Source organism: Natrix helvetica, assembly GCF_964273705.1.
Source record: "Natrix helvetica genome assembly, chromosome: W".
Classification (NCBI taxonomy): domain Eukaryota; kingdom Metazoa; phylum Chordata; class Lepidosauria; order Squamata; family Natricidae; genus Natrix; species Natrix helvetica.
Window position 1 is genome coordinate 74277218 of NC_138555.1, and position 18333 is coordinate 74295550.

Sequence of the window (18333 nt, forward strand, 5' to 3'; positions counted from 1 at the left end):
GAACTACTCCTGCTTTGACAACTCAGGAAATATTGGTCAAAGATCCACTGCAGATAAAATTCTTACCAGCTTTCTATAAAGGAATTGTTTTTTGACAGTGAACTAAAGATTGTCAGGCTGTGTCACATCAGTATTTAAAACATTTTCATTTTTCTCTGCAATCTCTAGAGAACATCAGGGCAAAATGTTATTTATTTATTGAAAGAACAGCCCGATTGCAAATTTACAATTTAAAAAGAAGGAAAAGGGACATTGAGGAAAGTGGGGAAAAAAGCAGGACAGGCATCCATTATGTGAAATAGTACTGTAGCACTGAAATCATATGGTTCAGGGAAGAGACTGATGAACTTGATCTTTCAGGTCATTTGATAGCTGTCCATGTATGTCTTTGCTGCTTGAGAAATGAGTCCAGTGGAGCTGGTTTTCAAGAGATATGTAGGTAGCCATGCTTCTGTTTTTAAAGTCATGCTGGACCTCAGTTCCACCAGGAAACAATCCTTGCACTCTACTGGAAGACATATGCCTGATAGGTAAAGGCTCCCTCAACTGTGTAGTAGCAAAAGAAACTACACTGAATAATTTCATGGGTATTTAGTTCTATTCCACACACACACCTGAGGGTTTAAGATAACTACAGAAGAAATTAACATGGGGGAGCATGTGTGGATGAAAATTTCATAATTATCAAATACTAGCCTAGTGTGCTCACCATTCTAAGCCACACTTTGATAATTATAGTTTACAGAACATATCACTGTTGGTTGGGTTGAGCAACACAGAGGCCAAATGTGAACTAATCATATTGTAATATGAGCATAGTCGTTATTAATTTCAAAGTAGCCTCAGCCTTTGTTGTCAAAACACCTTTCATCTACCATGACTTCCACCACCCTCTTTGTTGCAGCTGATGCGTCCACCTAATAAGGGTAACATGTCAACTTGGCTCTCACTGGCTGTTCCATCATCCGTCAAGGATTAAAGCATGTGATCAGGAGCACCATGGAGGTGAGTGGCTTGAGTCATAAAACTAGGGGTGAATATAACAGGATGGAGAACTGGAATTATTTTTCCCTCCTCCTTACAGTATTTTCAAAGTAAATTATTCTAAGCTCACCTGAAATTAACTTGGCAATAGTCCATGTTCTTTTATCCTCCTCTCGGCTCCCCCTTGGTGAAATACTGAATTTCAAAATCCATTGAAACTGGAAAAAGAAACACTTTTAATAGGGGTAAGATGGAAAAGATGTATTTATATATATTTATTTATTTATATAGAAATTTTCTGACAGTTAGAACAATTAATTAGTGGAACAGCTTGCCTCCAGACGTTGTGAATGCCCCAACACTGGAAGTCTTTAAGAAGATGTTGGATAGCTATTTGTCTGAAACGGTATAGGGTTTCCTGCCTAGGCAGGGGGTTGGACTAGAAGACCTCCAAGGTCCCTTCCAACTCTACTATTGTATTGTATTGTATATATTATTGATTTTAATTACTATATCCTACTTTTATGGATACTGGGGGGTGGGTGGGTTTAACAACTAGGTTACCATCAAATATTCAAAGAAAAAGTAGACAACTTAACTGAATACTGCCATTGCAATTCATAGCCAGCAGATACAGAAGATTTTTTCAAACTTGCCTGCTAAAAGCTTCTTCTCATGTCGGAGAGAGACTGGCAGAGGAGTCAAACAAGGAATTAGTCTGGAATCTCTGTGTAGGCACAAGAGGGCAAGGTCTGACTCCTTTTGAATGCCATTGAACCTTACGTAGCCTGGCCTAAATGCAATCCACCAGTCTGAGAAGATTCCTGTGTTATAGGCATGAGCAATAAAACAGCTAATTGAACTCTTCACGTGTGGATCTGATTGTTCGCACCTGACACAGGTCTCTTGGCATCAGTTGGGGGGGGGGGCAGAATTGGACATAGTGTGTTAGAAATAGGAGTTTTCATGGGTAATAAGCAAGATAACAGAAGTCCCACCTCCATAGAGAACTCTTGAACGTAATGGGACAATTCCAATCTATTCAATTCAGTGAAATTAAAAGGAGGGGGAGCAAGGAATCCCAACAATATTTATTATTAATTTTACTATAAGCCTAAAATGATTCCTGAGGTTAGCCTTTGACAATCCCATTAAATTTGTTTTGTACTTTAGTTTTGTATGTCTCTCTCTCTCTCTCTTTGTTCCACTTACTGGTCTGAAGGTCTTACCTATTCTTTGGTTCACAACCATGTTTTACTGTCTTATCACAGGATATAATTCCCCAAATTCAATCATGTTTTTGTTGACACACAGATTTATAAGTGCTGATTGATTTTCCAAAATGCTCTTAGTGAAGTTGGGACACCTGCTCTTGGGAGTCTCCCTTTTCCTATTTCCCCTAACAATAAAGCAAAGCTTCTGCTTTCCAGTCATATGAAAAAAGGTTATTTGGCTGCTTTTTTCTCAGCCTACATGTGGAAAATGCTGAGTGGAAAGGTTGCTGGCTGAGGACAGAAGGGTTTCTGTTTGTTTTGTACAAAGACTTCATGCCAACCACCAGTTTGCAAACTGCATTGAGAGAAATCCAGAGCTCTGTCTCATTCTGCAAGGAAGTTAATGTCATTCTTTTTTTCCTGTACCAACAAGCTGTTATGCTATATCATTGATTGAAAAACACACTTAGGAAAAGAAATGATTCAGTATAAAGGTTTTAACTTTCTTCTTTCCCCCTTCCTTCCTACAGGGTGCAGATTACCAATTGCCTTCAGCCAGTGTTGCCCTTCCTTCTCCTTCCTCCTCTTCCAGTGATGAAGCTGACATTATGGCTTTTAATGGGGAGCTGGACTTACAATATTATTCTAATGGGCCAGGGGGGACAGGAGGGGAGGCTCGTCCTTATCCCTGCCCTATCTGTGGCAAGCGTTTCCGCTTTAACAGCATCTTAGCATTGCATACCCGCATCCACACCAGCTCCTATCCACTCACTTGTCCCTACTGTGGCCACCGGGCAGGGCAGCGTGCCAGCTTACGTCTTCACTTGTGCTCTCATTGTCCTGAGGCCCACACCCGGTTCAGTCACCAGAGCCGCCTGCTGCTTGAATTGGAAGAGCGGGCACTTCTGCGGGGTCAAGAAGAAGAAGAGGAGGAGGAGGAAGAGGAAGAGATGACTGCTCCTATTCCACCCCGACATCTACCCACCTTTCACTGCTCTTTCTGCAAGGGCAGGTTTCGCACTGCAGGGGAATGTGAGCGCCACCTTCGCATCCTCCATCAGCCATACAAGTGTGGGCAATGTTTTTTTGCTGCCACACAGGAGTCAGAACTTCAGTGGCACAACCAACAGGCTCATAACTCCCCAGCAGCTTGGACACCTACCCCTGTGCCCACCACTACAGCTCCACCCACCCCTCCTGCTTCAACACCCACCCGTTCCTCCTCTGCCTCCACCCCTATAGAGTTCTGCTGCCAGATCTGTGGTCAAGCCTTCACCCAGTCCTGGTTCCTTAAGGGTCACATGCGGAAGCACAAAGACTCCTTTGACCATAAACGTCAGGTGTGTGGGCGTGGCTTCAAGGAACCATGGTTCCTGAAAAACCACATGAAGGTTCATCTCAGCAAGCTGGGCCTCCAGAGTGAACAAACAGGACCAGGACCAGGATGGTCAGCACAGAGTTTACTTGTTGGTTGTGAGACCCTGTATCCATTTCTCCTCTCTCCTCTGCCAACAGACAAAGCCAGTAGGGGCAGTTTCCTGGGTTACAGTGATGCGAGCTGTGCTGAACAACTGCAGGTCACAGCTCGTGCCGTGGAGAGTAGTCAGCAGTGGTGGGAACATTCTTATATAGTAGGGTCCAAGCTTCTGAGAGAAGACTCAGGGGGGAACCATTGCTGCCCAGACTGTAACCAGACCTTTGGTACATTCCAGCAGATGGCCTTGCATCAGCAAAGCCACCTATCCTGTGTGAGACAGTGGAACAAGGGACAGTCACTGGGTTCTCACCTTTTCAGTGGACACTGGCTTCCCACAAATGCGAGAGCTTCTACTGCAGCCAACACCAGCTCACCTCTGCTGACCCAGAAGGAAAAAGGCAAGTACAGATGGAGTCCAGACCACACTTAGCAATTTTATGGGAATGAATGAGCTGGGTGGAGGTGACTGCCTGTGGTTACAGAGAATAAGAAGCAAGACTTTCATTTAGTTTGAGGCAAACAGTGGCCCAGGGCTGCATTTAACGTGGCCAGAATTGAAGTTTCAATTAATAGAATTAAGTCTGTTTTGAATTTTGTAAGACAATTTGTGTTTTTTCTTTAAAAAAAACCCAAACCCTAAAGTTGCATGCATGAATGTAGGCATCTCTAGTGAAATTATATGCTTTAGTGAATGCCCAAGCAAACAGAAACTGACACAACCTCTACATGATACAAACCTAAACAGGCCATCTTGCTGCAAATTTGAATGCATAATTACTGTTTACATGCAGCTGTTTACAGATTCAGAATAAGAAAACTAGTACAAAGTCTGGAAACCAGTGATGAAATCTAAAAAAATTTCCTACCGGTTCTGTGGGCGTGGCTTGGTGGTGGTGGGGTCATGTGACTGGATGGGCGTGGCTATGTAGGCATGTGACCGGGGGGGGTGTTCAAAAGACAGAAACTCGCTTTAACAATGTCCTGCTGGAGCAGGGGGTTGGACTAGAAGAACTCCAGGTCCCTTCCATCCCTGGATTGCTGTGCTCTTTCAAGGTATCCTCTGAAGCTGCGTCTAGTGCCAGGTTTGTGGTCCTTCCTCCCTCTCCTTTTTCCCTCCTTTCTTTCTTTCTTTCTTTCTTTCTTTCTTTCTTTCTTTCTTTCTTTCTTTCTTTCTTTCTTTCTTTCTTTCTTTCTTTCTTTCTTTTGCAGCACCCCCACCCCCACCCCGTTTTTGGCCTAGCAGGCCTCTGGGAAGCCTCCTGGGAACAAAAACGGACCCCAAATGCTAAAAAAAAGTAAAAAAAAAAGTTCCTACCATTGTGCAGCACAACTGATCGTCGGAACTTTTTTTTACTTTGTTAAGCATTTTTTTACTACCCCTTCAGGCGAACGGTAGCATTTCACCCCTGCTGGAAACCCTTAAGACTGTACTTTTTAATTCTTTGACAAAAATAAGAAACATTTCGTGAAGCCGGGGAAGAGTCTCCTCCTCCTTTTTCTCTACTTCACCCCTCTTCCTCCTCCTCCTCCTTTTCTTGGAAGTGTTTTACCTCCTTCCTAGGGCTGATAAGAGTGTGACATGTTTGGGATCTTTTCCCTCAGATTTTCAAAAATATTCTTGTTTGAGAACTGTGACAGCCACCCCAAAAACTTTATCTTTATTTCCTGTAAGTATTTATAGATGATTTAGAAGTTTTTTCATGTCATAACTACAATGAAATATCTGAACATTTTTCAGCTTCAATTTTCTCAGTTATAGAACATGAAGTTGTACAATATGTGAATATTTAGTTAATTCCACCCCACAAGTTGCTGTCATACAACCCCAAATATAATACAGCCACCTCCATTCTTATTGGATGATAACGTTTTTCTTAAAAATGATTCATCTTTTTACTTCCAAATGTATCTTGTGAATGTCATCATTAGTCCAAAGCACTTTCTACCAAACCATTTCAAGCTTGTCAAGGTTTTCTTCTGCTATTTTAAATGGTGACTTTTGTGAAGAGGTCAGAGACAACGTCCCTTCTAAACTGCGTGCCTGCGCGGCTGCGCACATCACAAGAAAATGCCGCGCAGAAGTTTCAAACTGCAGCGCAGTGTTTTTTAATGTCTTAAAATATGACTGAAAATATCCCCCCTCGCTCCCTTCTCTCTCTCTCTCTATCTGCACCGAACTCTCTCTTCCATCTGTGATTGGTGAAATCAAGAAAGACTCTGCCCAGAGACAGATGATGCTGCAGAAGGGAGAATTCCCATTGGTCCTATGGGGCTTCGTTGGTTCCTGGGAAAACATGATTCGCTGGTTGTAGCCTGCTTTTCTCTGCACATCCAGGGTTTCTCAGGCATTGCGTTGTCTGAAGCCCCGTTCTGGACTGGGCAGTCTTTCTGCGATCCCTTTGCTTTTGGGAGAGAGGGAACCAGCATGGAATTGGACTGCCTGAGCCAAAGGGGTCCACGGGATCTTGAGACTTGATTTTTGAGCCAATCCTTTCCACTCTTTCCTTTCCCTTTCTGTCCTTCTTCTATCTTCCTTTCCCTTTCCTTTCCTTTCTCTTTTCCTTTCATTTCTCCTTTCCTTTTTCCTTTCCTTCTTTTCCTTTCCTTCTTTTCCATTTCCTTCCTTTCTCCTTTCCTTTCCTTTTTCCTTTCCATCTTTTCCATTTCCTTTCTCTTTTCCTTTACTTCTTTTCCATTTCCTTTCCTTTCTCTTTTCCTTTCCTTTTTCCATTTCCTTTCCTTTCTCCTTTCCTTTCCTTTCTCTTTTCCTTTCCTTTCTTCTTTCCCATTTCCTATCCTTTTTCCTTTCCTTCATTTCCATTTCCTTTCCTTTTTTCCCATTTCCTTTCCCTCTCCCTCCCTTCCCTTCCTTCCTTCCTTCCTAGGGGTCTGAGGGAGAGGGAGGGGACCCTTTTCCTCCTTGCCCCCCTCCCCAACATCTGCTCTGATGGCAATTATGGCTAAAAAAAAATCAGGTGCCCAGGCATGAAAATGTGCCGCTCAAACACTATACTTTTCTGCACACACTGAAAAAAAATTTAGAGGGAACATTGGTCAGAGAAAAGGTTTCCTTCTGATAACATTCCCATGCACAACATTATTGTGAAGGAGGGAGAGTTCCCCCCCCCTGAATTAATGAGGTGTGAATCGTCAGCTTTTCAAGCAGCATATTTCCAGATAAGCAGAAAATAAAACCCGAGAACATATTCTAATAAACAACTTTTAATATGGAATAAAATAAAATACAAATCTTACTATCTAAATCTTACATTTTGGCAAGAGCTATTTTGCCCACCTCCTTCGGCAGGCGAACGGAAGATCAGAAGGAAAGTAAGAAAATGTGTGACGTATTATGAGACATGCGCCTTAATCATTGTCAGATAAGAAACATTTCTACTGTATAACTCAGCATATAAGCTCAAGTTGACAAACTAATTAATGCAGTGACAATTATTGCATAAGCAACACTGTACTGTGGATAAACTTTTCAGCAGGCTTTTCAGATCTAACCAGCTTTCATATAATTATAACAGATTTTTCCTGGTCTTCCAGATCTTGTTGACTTCAGCAATTCATGTAACTTTCATTACCTAATAATGTTTCTCAAAATTAAAGTTGTTAGCTGGAAACATTCAAATATTTTATAGCCTTTCCTTGCTTTACTGCTTTATAAGTAATTTATGTTCATTTTCAAATATTCCAAGCAGGCAACTGCTTAGAAGAACTGTTGGTTGTTGAAAATAAACAGAACACTCACAACTTGAGAAGTTAGAAGGGTTAGAGCAGGGGTGTCAAACTCATGTCCTCACGGTGGCGTCACGTGATGTATTGGGACTTTTTTCCCCTTTGCTAAACCGGGCATGGGCGTGGCCAGCACATGACGCATCCGGCCCATGGGCCAGGAGTTTGACAGCTCTGGGTTAGAGTATTTGCTTACCAGTGGAGTTGTCTTCACTTGAGTAACTTTAGACCTAACAAATAAATCACTTTTTGAAGCTTTAACAATTCGATGATAATAAAAGAACAGTGAATTAGTGTTTCTAGTCTCATAGTGATGGAAAATCACATTGGAAATGTTCATCAAAATTGATCAGAATGTCAAAACCCCCTGCTTTGTAGGGCACATGCGCCTGTAGATCTAAACTGATTTGTGCTTTAAATGCTACAAGCAAGTCTTTGTCCCAGAACCCTTCCTTCCCAAACAATACAGCGAGAAATAAAGATATTAGACATGCTTGCACAATGTGGCTGACCCAGCCAGCTGCTCTCCTGATTACTCATCCCATACACTGCATGATCAAGAGTCAGCTGGGAAGCAGCCATTTTCTGTGCCTTCCAAATTACTGCAAAGGAAAACAGAATGTGTGTTTGGGCATAGGATATTTTGGGGAGGAGCAAAACCTCCCACCCCCAGTGTAAAAATCCTCAGTGTTTCAGTTTAGAGCAACATCAAGAAGAATCTTTACCCCTTTGGTCTCTGACCAAGATTATGTCATTTGTTCCTGACAATGCCAACTTGTAAACATCTCTGGGAAAGCAAAATTTGGATTTCCATGTCCCATACAAACTGGTTTGATAGGATGTACCAGATAATACATGTGCCATGGAAATAAAAAAAAAAAAACCTCTTCCGCACAGGTAGAAGATATATTTCAGTTGCCCTGATGCACTTCTCAAATTGCCTCTTCCAATGCTTTTCCCTGTCCTTCAACACACTACTGTTTTGATGTTATTGCCTTTGCTTCCTAGTTATAAGAAGTTTGGTTAAAGAAATGTTGTCTGCCTCTCCCAATTCAAAGTATGCATGAAAGAGATTCAAAGTATGTTGTGAAAGCATAGGGTACATTTATGCAAATGAATACAATATGATGTAACATTGCTTCTAAGTACTTTTTTATTGCATGCAGGCATTCCAGTTTCATTCATTTCATTGTTCTGAATTTTCTTAGAAAATGCAAGGAATGCATCTTGGTGACAGTGTTATACATTTTCTAAAGTTACTCAAGTGAAGTCAACTCCACTGGTAAGCAAATACTCTAACCCAGAGCTGTCAAACTCCTGGCCCATGGACCAGCTGCGTTTTCTAAGACTTTTCAAGCTCCACAGAGACCTACAGTTCTAATAAAGGAGAATATTTGTGGCTTAGGGTTGAAATGATGGGTCCTTAGCGCTCTCTGAGCTTGGTTGTTTTCTTGCAGACATTTCATTACCCAAACTATGTAACATCAGCAGCACTGATGATGTTACCTAGTTTTGGTAATGAAACATCTGCAAGAAAACAACCAAGCTCAGAGAGCACCAAGGAACCCTCACCTACAGTTCTCAGTCTTCTTGATGAGAAATAATTTCTTATTAAACAAGATTACATTTGTAGTGTAGAGGTGGACTAATTTTCATACTATTTGCCACTTTGGGGGGCAAAACCTATACTGTACAGTTGGAATCACATCAGGTTACACAAGAAAATTTGGCCATGTCATTTTGTATGGTGGATATGTTATGCCCTCGGGTGGCAAGAGCTGGAATTTATCACACTACACACAATAATTATTAGGCTTTGAGATGATATAGTCTGGTAAATTGTATTCTTTCCACCTGAGGCTCTTTAACAAAACATTAATGCAATAATGCAGGGCAGTATCCCTCATCTGTCTATATTATATGTGAATTTCATCTTTACTTCAAGACCAGTATAAAGCCAATTAAAAACATTTTGCCAGATTTTTTTGATTTTTTTTATCTCTGCTACTGGATGAAACTGCTGAAGGAAGAGATTTGCTCATTTACAAGCTGGTTGTCAGGAATGAAAATAATTGGCCCGTTAGGGTTTTCTGAATATTTGCATATCTTTACTACTGAATGTTGAACAGAACTCATATGAATCCTAGTAATATGTAAAGGAACTTTGAGAAAACGGATAACACTGAGGTTTGGTGTTTCATTTATTTTATAAATAAAAACATCTAAGATGAGGTCTGCCAGTATGGAAAATAATGTCCCTTTCCATGTTTTATGAACTGGGATAAGTAGGGCTAGCACTTCTTTGAACATTTGGAGCTGTTAGCCTGGTCTCATAACAATCTCACAAACTTTGGCTTCCCTCATATTGAAATTCCTACTACACAGATTTAGAGTCATATTAGGCTTCTTCAAAATAAATTTCTGAAGTTCTACATAAACAAATTATTAATGTTCTTTAGTCTGGAAAAGTTGCAGAACCATTTCAAAAGCTCTGGAGCTCTACAATCCTCAAAGACACTGTCTTGAAAGGGAAAAAGTAGTGAATAGTGAATCTTAGAATTACCATCCTGTCAAATCACTCCCAAGTTCAACATACCATTGTCAATGAAGTCACATAGAACCCCAGTACAATATCTAACAATCTACCAGCCTAACTTGCTTTGGTTAAAAATAAGAGTTTATGACTCCATGATCAGAAAAGCGTTGGATAAAAAGAGGATTCCTATGTTCAACCCTAAATTGCATAGAAATGTTATGGCAGGATGAGAAATGAGCATTTGTTCCTAGAAAGCCACAAAATATTACTGAGTTGCCTAAAATTAAGTCAGGTAGTGGAGGTGCAACTAGTTACAGAATATGAAGGGGGGGTGGGGTGGGGTGTTACAATTTCACTGGCACCTCAGTTTGTCCTTCCAGCAGACTTAGGCCACTATGTTTTGTGGTTTTGGTTTAGGTTTAGGTTTATTGGATTTATATGCCGCCCTTCTCCCAAAGGACTCAGGGTGGCGTACAACATAAAAACACACATTACAAAAGTTGAAAGAAAGATTAAATAGAATACCCCCCCCAAAAAAACCCAATAGACATTTACAATGAGATTTAGAAATTAAATTTAAATTAACAATTAAAATTAATAATTTATTTTATTCAGGCCAGGCCGGCTTGCTGGAATTGTTGTTGGAATTGTTGTTGAACAGAATACGTGGGTCTGTTTCTGTTTCTGCTTATTTGGATTTTCTTCTAAACTAAGCCGCGTATCCAGGAGGACTCCCAGATTGCGGGCCCTCTCTGAGGGGGCTAAAATTTCTCCCCCTATCATCAAAGATGGTACAAGTTGCACAAATTGGAATGACGGAAACGACAGCCACTCAGTCTTGGAGGGATTGAGCTTGTGCCTGTTCGTCCCCATCCAGATCCGTACAGCCTCCAGGCAACGGAACATCACATCGAGGGCATCGTTTGGGTGGTTTGGAGTAGAGATGAAAAGTTGGGTATCATCAGTGTATTGATGATACCGTACCCCAAAACCACGGATGATCTCACCCAGCGGTTTCATGTATATGTTGAACAGGAGGGGTGAGAGAACCGACCAATGTTCCCTCTAAATTTTTTTCAGTGTGTGCAGAATAGTATAGTGTTTGAATGGCACATTTTCATGCCTGAGCACCTGATTTTTTTTTTAGCCATAATTGCCATCAGAGCAGATGTTGGGGAGGGGGGCAAGGAGGAAAAGGGTCCCCTCCCTCTCCCTCAGACCCCTAGGAAGGAAGGAAGGAACGGAAGGGAGGGGGAGGGGAAGGAAAGGAAATGGGAAAGAAGAAAAGGAAAGGAAATGGAAAAGAAGGAAAGGAAAAAGGATAGGAAATGGGAAAGAAGAAAGGAAAGGAAAAGAGAAAGGAAAGGGAAAGAAAAAGGAAAGGGAAAGGAAAAGAAGGAAAGGAAAAAGGAAAGAAAAGGAAAAGAGAAAGGAAAGGAAAGGAGAAAGAAAAGGAAATGGAAAAAGGAAAGGAAAAGAGAAAGGAAAGGAAATGGAAAAGAAGTAAAGGAAAAGAGAAAGGAAATGGAAAAGATGGAAAGGAAAAAGGAAAGGAAAGGAAAAGAGAAAGGAAAGGAAAGGAGAAAGGAAAGGAAAGGAGAAAGGAAAGGAAATGGAAAAGAAGTAAAGGAAAAGAGAGGAAATGGAAAAGATGGAAAGGAAAAAGCTTCTTGTTCTGCCCTCAGATGCCTTGGAGAATAGCTTGACTCCCTCTTCTTTGTGGCAACCCCTGAGATATTGGAACACTGCTATCATGTCTCCCCTAGTCCTTCTTTCTCTTAAGCTAGACATACCTAGTTCCTGCAACCGTTCTTCATATGTTTCACATTCATTTCCTTCATATGTTTCACATTCATTTCCTCTTTTTCATATCTCCTTTTTTCTAACTTCTGTTTCTATTCTCTAACCATTGATAAAATACCATATTTTTCGGAGTATAAGATGCACTGGAGTTAAGACGCACCAAGGTTTTGAAGAGGCAAATTTTTTTAAAAAAGTTTTTGCACTCTGCAAACCTGCTAAAAACTGCCCATTTTTCACAAAAATGGGCCAGGGTTTTTTTTCCCAAAAAGGGCATGAATAGCCCTTAGGAAACTTTTAGAGTGTTCCTGGGGGGGGGAGCCAAAAACGAGCAAAAAATGGGCCCATTTTTTGTCAAAAGGGGGGGGGCATTAGGAGTGCTCCTGGGGACTAGGGTGGTGGTGGCAAAATTGAGCAAAAAATGGCCCGTTTTTTGCTCATTTCTGCCCTCCCCAGCCCCCAGGAGCTTTCTGAAAGCCGCCTACAAGCTATGCACAGCCATTTTTCAAAGGGGGCGGGGTTTCAGGAAGCAAAAAAAATGCTGAATTCAGTGTATAAGACGCACCCAGTTTTTCAGCATCTTTTTTGAGGGAAAAGGGTGCGTCTTATACTCCGAAAAATACGGTACATCCCACGTCAGAAAATATTTAGTTTCTTCTTTATCCTTAATAATAAGCCTTAATATATCCATTTCTGCACATTCTAATATTTTCATAATTACACTATCATCTGACAGTATTTCGTTGCTTTTCCACTGTTGTACAAATACAATTCTAGCTGCAGTTAATATATGTAAAATCAGATCTTTTTGTCATATTTTTCTGGTAGAATGCCCAACAAAAATAGCTCAGGTTTCAAGTCAATATGCTGTTTTATCATTTTTTCCAACCAAGTGTGTATTTTCGTCCAAACTTTTTTGGCTTTTGGGTAAGTCCACCACATATGGTAGTATGACCCTAATGATTGATTACATTTCCAACATTTAACAGATCTATTTTTATACATTTTGGCCAGTCTTGCCGGTGCAAAGTGCCATCTATAAAACATTTTATGCAAATTTTCTTTATATGCAGTTGACATAGTCAATTTAACATTTCTATCCCATAGTTTCTGCCACTTATCTAGTTCTATTGCATATCCAAAGTTTTTGGCCCAGGCAATCATTGTCTCCTTTACCTGCTCACTTTCAAGTTTAATACTTAATATATAACAATATAATCTCTTTATCAGTTTATCATCTGTTCCAGTTCTTCTAATATCTGGCCTAACTTTAACTTTATTCAATTTCTAGACCGCCCCTCTCTCAAAAGAGACTCGGGGAGGTGTACAGTCATATTAAAATAATTGAACAATAAATATACATGGTATAAATACAAAATAAATTAATTAAATATGGGACTGGAGGAGGTAGTAATGATTCACTGTACAATTTAGTTAAGTTAGATTAAAATTTTAAAAATTATAAAAACATTTACCCTAAAAATTATCCCAGATAAAATATCCGCCAGGAGGTAAGAGTAGAATTATAAGTGGGCCAGGCCGGCTAATCGGAACAGGTGAGTCTTAAGTTTTTGTCGGAAGGAGCGGAAGTCGGTAGTAGTTCTAATATCGGGGGGGAGGTCATTCCAGAGGGTTGGGCCCATCACAGAGAAGGCTCTACTCCTAGGCGCCGCCCGTTGGCATTGCTTGGTGGACGGCACCCGGAGGAGTCCCTCCCTGTGAGAGTGAATTGGTCGCAGGGATGTATGTGGTAGGATGCGATCCCGCAGGTAGCTAGGTCCTGTGCCATGGAGCGCTTTGAAGATGGTGATCAACACCTTGAAACGCACCCGAAAAACCACAGGCAGCCAGTGCAGCTCGCGCAGGAGAGGTGTTATGTGGGAGTACCTAGTACTCCCCGTGATGGCCCGCGCGGCCGCATTCTGAACTAGCTGTAGTCTTCGGGTGCATCCCAAGGGGAGCCCCATGTAGAGAGCGTTGCAGTAGTCCAGACGAGACGTCACCAGCGCATGAGTGACTGTGCGAAGGGCATCCTGGTCCAATAGGGGGCGCAATTGGCGCACCAGGCGAACCTGGTGGAACGCCCCCCTCGCCACGGCTGCCACATGGTCATCCATCGACAGCCCTAGGAGGACGCCCAAATTGCGCGCCCGTTCCACAGGGGGCAATTGTTCGCCCCCTATGGCCAGTGATGGAATCAACTGATTGAACCGAGGTGCCGGTAACCACAGCCACTCGGTCTTGGAGGGGTTAAGCTTGAGTCTGTTGTCCCCCATCCAGACCCGGACGGCTTCCAAACACCGGGACATCATTTCGACAGCCTCGTTGGGGTGGTTTGGGGTGGAAATGTACAGCTGAGTGTCATCAGCGTACAGATGGTATCCAACCCCAAAACCACGGATGATCTCACCCAGTGGCTTCACATATGTGTTGAACAGAAGGGGCGAGAGGACCGACCCCTGCGGCACCCCACAGGTGAGTGACCTCAGGGTCGACCTCTGCCCCCCTGCCAACACACATTGCATCCAGTCGGAGAGGTAGGAGCCGAACCACCGCAAAACGGTGCCCCCAACTCCCATCCCCTCCAGCCGGCGCAATAGGATACCATGGTCGATGGTATCAAAAGCTGCTGACAGATCTAATAGGACCAGGATAGAGGAGCAACCCCTATCTCTGGCCCTCCAGAGATCATCAACCAACGCGACCAAGGCCGTCTCCGTGCTGTGACCGGGTCGGAAACCGGACTGGCACAGGTCTAGATAATCGGTTTCTTCCAGGTGTCGCGGAAACTGCTGTGCCACCACATTCTCTACAACCTTCGCTAGAAAGGGAAGGTTGGAGACAGGACGATAATTAGCTAGTTCCGTCGGGTCCAGGGAAGGCCTCTTGAGTAAGGGCCTCACCACCACCTCTTTCAAGGCGGCCGGTAAGGACCCCTCACCCAATGAGGCGTTCACTAGGCCCAGGAGCCAGCCTCGTGTCACTTCCCAGGATGCCAGTACCAGCCAGGAGGGGCACGGGTCCAATAAACATGTAGTGGGTCGCAGCCGTCTGCGTAACCTGTCCAAATCCTCGGGGGCAACAGAATCAAACTCCTCCCAGAATGGTCTCTCAAGACTCGTTGTTGATGGCTCCTCCGGTCCACTGAAGGGGGCCCATCCACTCCGGATCTGAGCGATTTTGTCCTGCAGATTTTGTCCTGCCTAGTTCTGTTAACTATTAAAACCATACAGTTTCACATCTTTGTCATAATGAGATTGTATCTGCAGTTGTGGCCACCATGCTATATCTATCCCTTGACAACTAAGGTCTTGTTTAGTTTAGTTTTAGTTTTTAATTCCCCTTCGTTGTTCAATATTTCTTTATATCTTACAATTTTTTCCATATTAATAAAATTAGGATGTACCAATGCCTCCATAGTGGAAAGCCAGATTGGTATTTTCAAATAATGCTGATCTTTTAAGCCAAACTGATAACAATGCATTTCTAACATAGTGTCTCTGGAAATAACTATGCATCTTATTCTTCCCATACCATAAAAAAGTGTGCCAGTCTAGTTGAAGATCATGCCCTTCTAATGTTAATAATCTTGTATGTCTCAAATTAATCAATTATTTCACCCATGTAAGTACTGAGGCCTGGTAGTATAATTCCCAATCTGGTAGTCCAAAACCCTCTCTTATTTTGGCTTGCAACATTTTAAAGTCTATTCTTGCTTTCCTTCCTAGCCAAACAAATCTTAATATTATTTTATTTAATTCTTCAAAGTATTTTTTTCTCCAGTTTTATTGGTATCGTTTGAAACAAGTATAGTATACTTGGCAGAACGTTCATTTTTATAGTTGCTATTCTTCCTGATAGTGACAATTGTAAGTCCTTTCATTTTTCCAAGTCCTGCTTAATTTGCCTCATCAGTTTCATATAATTATCCTCTTTTAATTGTTGCACATTTCACTGTCAATTGTATACCTAAATACTTCACTTTTGGATCACTCCATGTCAAGTGGTCTGATTTCAGAAAAGTGCCCAGCTTGACCATCACGGATTTTGATGAAATTTTGTCTGAACATGCACACATGTCCCCAATGAACATTGGTAAAGTGTTACGTGTGCCAATGCAATACTTGCGGAGATATAGTCATTTGTTTGACCCCATACCGCAGCCTTCTACAGTATGACTCTGAGCTTTCAGCAACTTTGAGACATAATATCTTTGGCAATATTTTGTTAAAAGAAACAAAACTTGGCCATCTTGTACAACTTGTGCTCTATTAAACAAAATAATAAAAACATTCTCATCTAGATAATTTGGAGCAAAGTTGGCCAAAAATGACTGCAGCTCCAAAAAAGGTTAAAATTTGGCTTGTTATATATCTGGAAGGAAAGGTATGAGAAATGTGAAACTTTGTGCATAATAACTTAGCAACACAAGGTTTTCGAATATAAAATTTCATTCTCCTACTGTTTTCCAATAGTTCACAAATTGAGTGTAAAGTTGACGATTTTTGTAAAAATGCCAAAAATAGGGTATCTTCAGCCCGCTTTTACAAAAAAAGACCTACATTCACATGCATTCTATTATTGTTTCATCTTTTTTCTTTTATATAGGCATCTGTTCTGACCCCCCTCTCTCCACGCCTGTGAACAACGAAAACACAGGCTTGGCTGTTTGCCACTGTTTAACTGCAAGATAACAAACCCTTTGGCCGAGGACCCAGATAACTCAAAATACAAGAAAAACAAACCAGATATTCAAACACGGTTCTAAGACATTGACTTTCTTCACTGCTAATTTCGAACGGTTGTTTCCTGCAAATGTCCCCTCCCAATGCCTCACCTATAAGCTCTCTTGGGAGGGGCCAATCTACAACCACCTGTGCTAATTATTGTCTGTGAGCCTGCCTATGAAGCTGCTGCTTTTGTTTCTCAGCCCTTCTCACTCTAGCATCAGGGACTGACTGCCTTTGATCCTCCCCACTGCTCCATGCCTCAGGTGCCTCCTGGTGGCCAACCAGTCCCTCTGGTCCTTTCTCTGAATCTGCAACCTGCACAGGGTCTTCCACATCATCCAGGGCAGACTGAAATGATCCCTCGCTATCCGAGTCCAGCAGCAGCTGAACCGGATCCTGCTGGGCCACAACAGGCATTATTACTACTATTATATTGCATTGATCCATGGTGACATTGTCACTACCAGTTCAGGCACTTGACCCAGGAACCCCATCGCCATAGGGGGCACACCCAATAGCCATGCAATACCAGCCACCAGTGGGTTTCTTGGTTCAGGATCCCAAGCCTGTAGTTTGGTTTCTTCCTCAAGGTTCCAAAGCCTTATGTGAGTATCTGTCCGGTTCCCAAGCCGACAATTGGGCAGCTTATCCTAGGTTCCCAAGCCTAAAGTGGGTATCTTATATGGTTCCCAAGCCAAAGTCCATACTGTTCATACTGCCAAATTCCAACAATCACTTATTTATTATTGAATTTACATGCCATGTTCTTTAGCGTCACTTCTGGGAATTTATACTGTTGACCTGATGATGTAACTGAAGGCGCTGGAAGCACGCATATGAGATGTGGTTCTGGAACCCAACAAACTCAATTTATGGTCTACAAGTTAAAGAACCTTTTTCCAACAGTGACCACAGCATGATTGATTTTTGTCTCAATTTACGTCCTTGCAAGGAGGGTCATAATGATGGGACACCAAATTATAATTTTAAAAACACTAACTATGATCTCATAACTGCCGACCTCACATCTCTGGTTGGCACCTTTTGTTCACTGGCTGTAATACTGCAGAAGACCATTATAACACTTTTTTGCTCAAAGTCAATAGAGTAATTTATTTTATTTTTATTTATTAAATTTGTTAGCCGCTCCCTCTCCACAAAGGGACTCGGGGCGGCGTACAATAAATAAAAACACATATTATAAAATTACACATTGTACGGAGGAGGTATAAAACACAATACAATCATTATAATAACATAGAAATATTAAAATAAGTTAAAATTAAAACCCCAATGGAAATTACAAGTTTAAAAATTGCCAGGAGGAATAAAATGGAGCTATGGTTGAGCCAGGCCTGCTAGTTGAAAAAGGTGGGTCTTGAGTTTTGAACGGAAGGAGAGGAGGTCGGTGGTAATCCTAATATCCGGGGGGAGGTCATTCCAGAGGGCTGGGCCCATCACAGAGAAGGCCCTACTCCTGGGCGCCGCCCTTTGGCACTGCTTAGTGGACGGCACCCGGAGAAGTCCCTCTCTGTGAGAGCGAATTGGTCGTAGGGATGTATGGGGCAGGATGCGATCCCGCAGGTAGCTAGGTCCTGTGCCATGGAGCGCTTTGAAGATGGTAATCAATACCTTGAAGCGCACCCGATAGACCACAGGAAGCCAGTGCAGCTCGCGCAGGAGAGGTGTTATATGGGAGTATCTCGTACTCCCCATAATCACCCGCGCGGCCGCGTTCTGGACCAGCTGCAGTCTTCGAGTGCATCTCAAGGGAAGCCCCATGTAGAGAGCATTACAGTAGTCTAGGCGGGACGTCACCAGCGCATGAGTGACTGTGCGAAGGGCATCCCG

The 18333-nt window shown here is 42.2% G+C and overlaps 1 protein-coding gene across 1 annotated transcript in view; it reads left to right on the forward strand.

Annotated features, from left to right (window-relative positions):
• Nucleotides 1-999: 999 nt before the first annotated feature.
• Nucleotides 1000-18333, forward strand: part of LOC309400295 (zinc finger protein 219-like) — a gene marked incomplete at both ends in the record, with an annotated part of 48024 nt that continues 30690 nt past the window's right edge. Inside the window, 2 exons of the mRNA XM_081968702.1 lie at nucleotides 1000-1005; nucleotides 2729-4073. Of these exons, the coding sequence (XP_081824828.1) occupies nucleotides 1000-1005; nucleotides 2729-4073 (1351 nt within the window). The remainder of the gene's footprint in view (nucleotides 1006-2728; nucleotides 4074-18333) is intronic.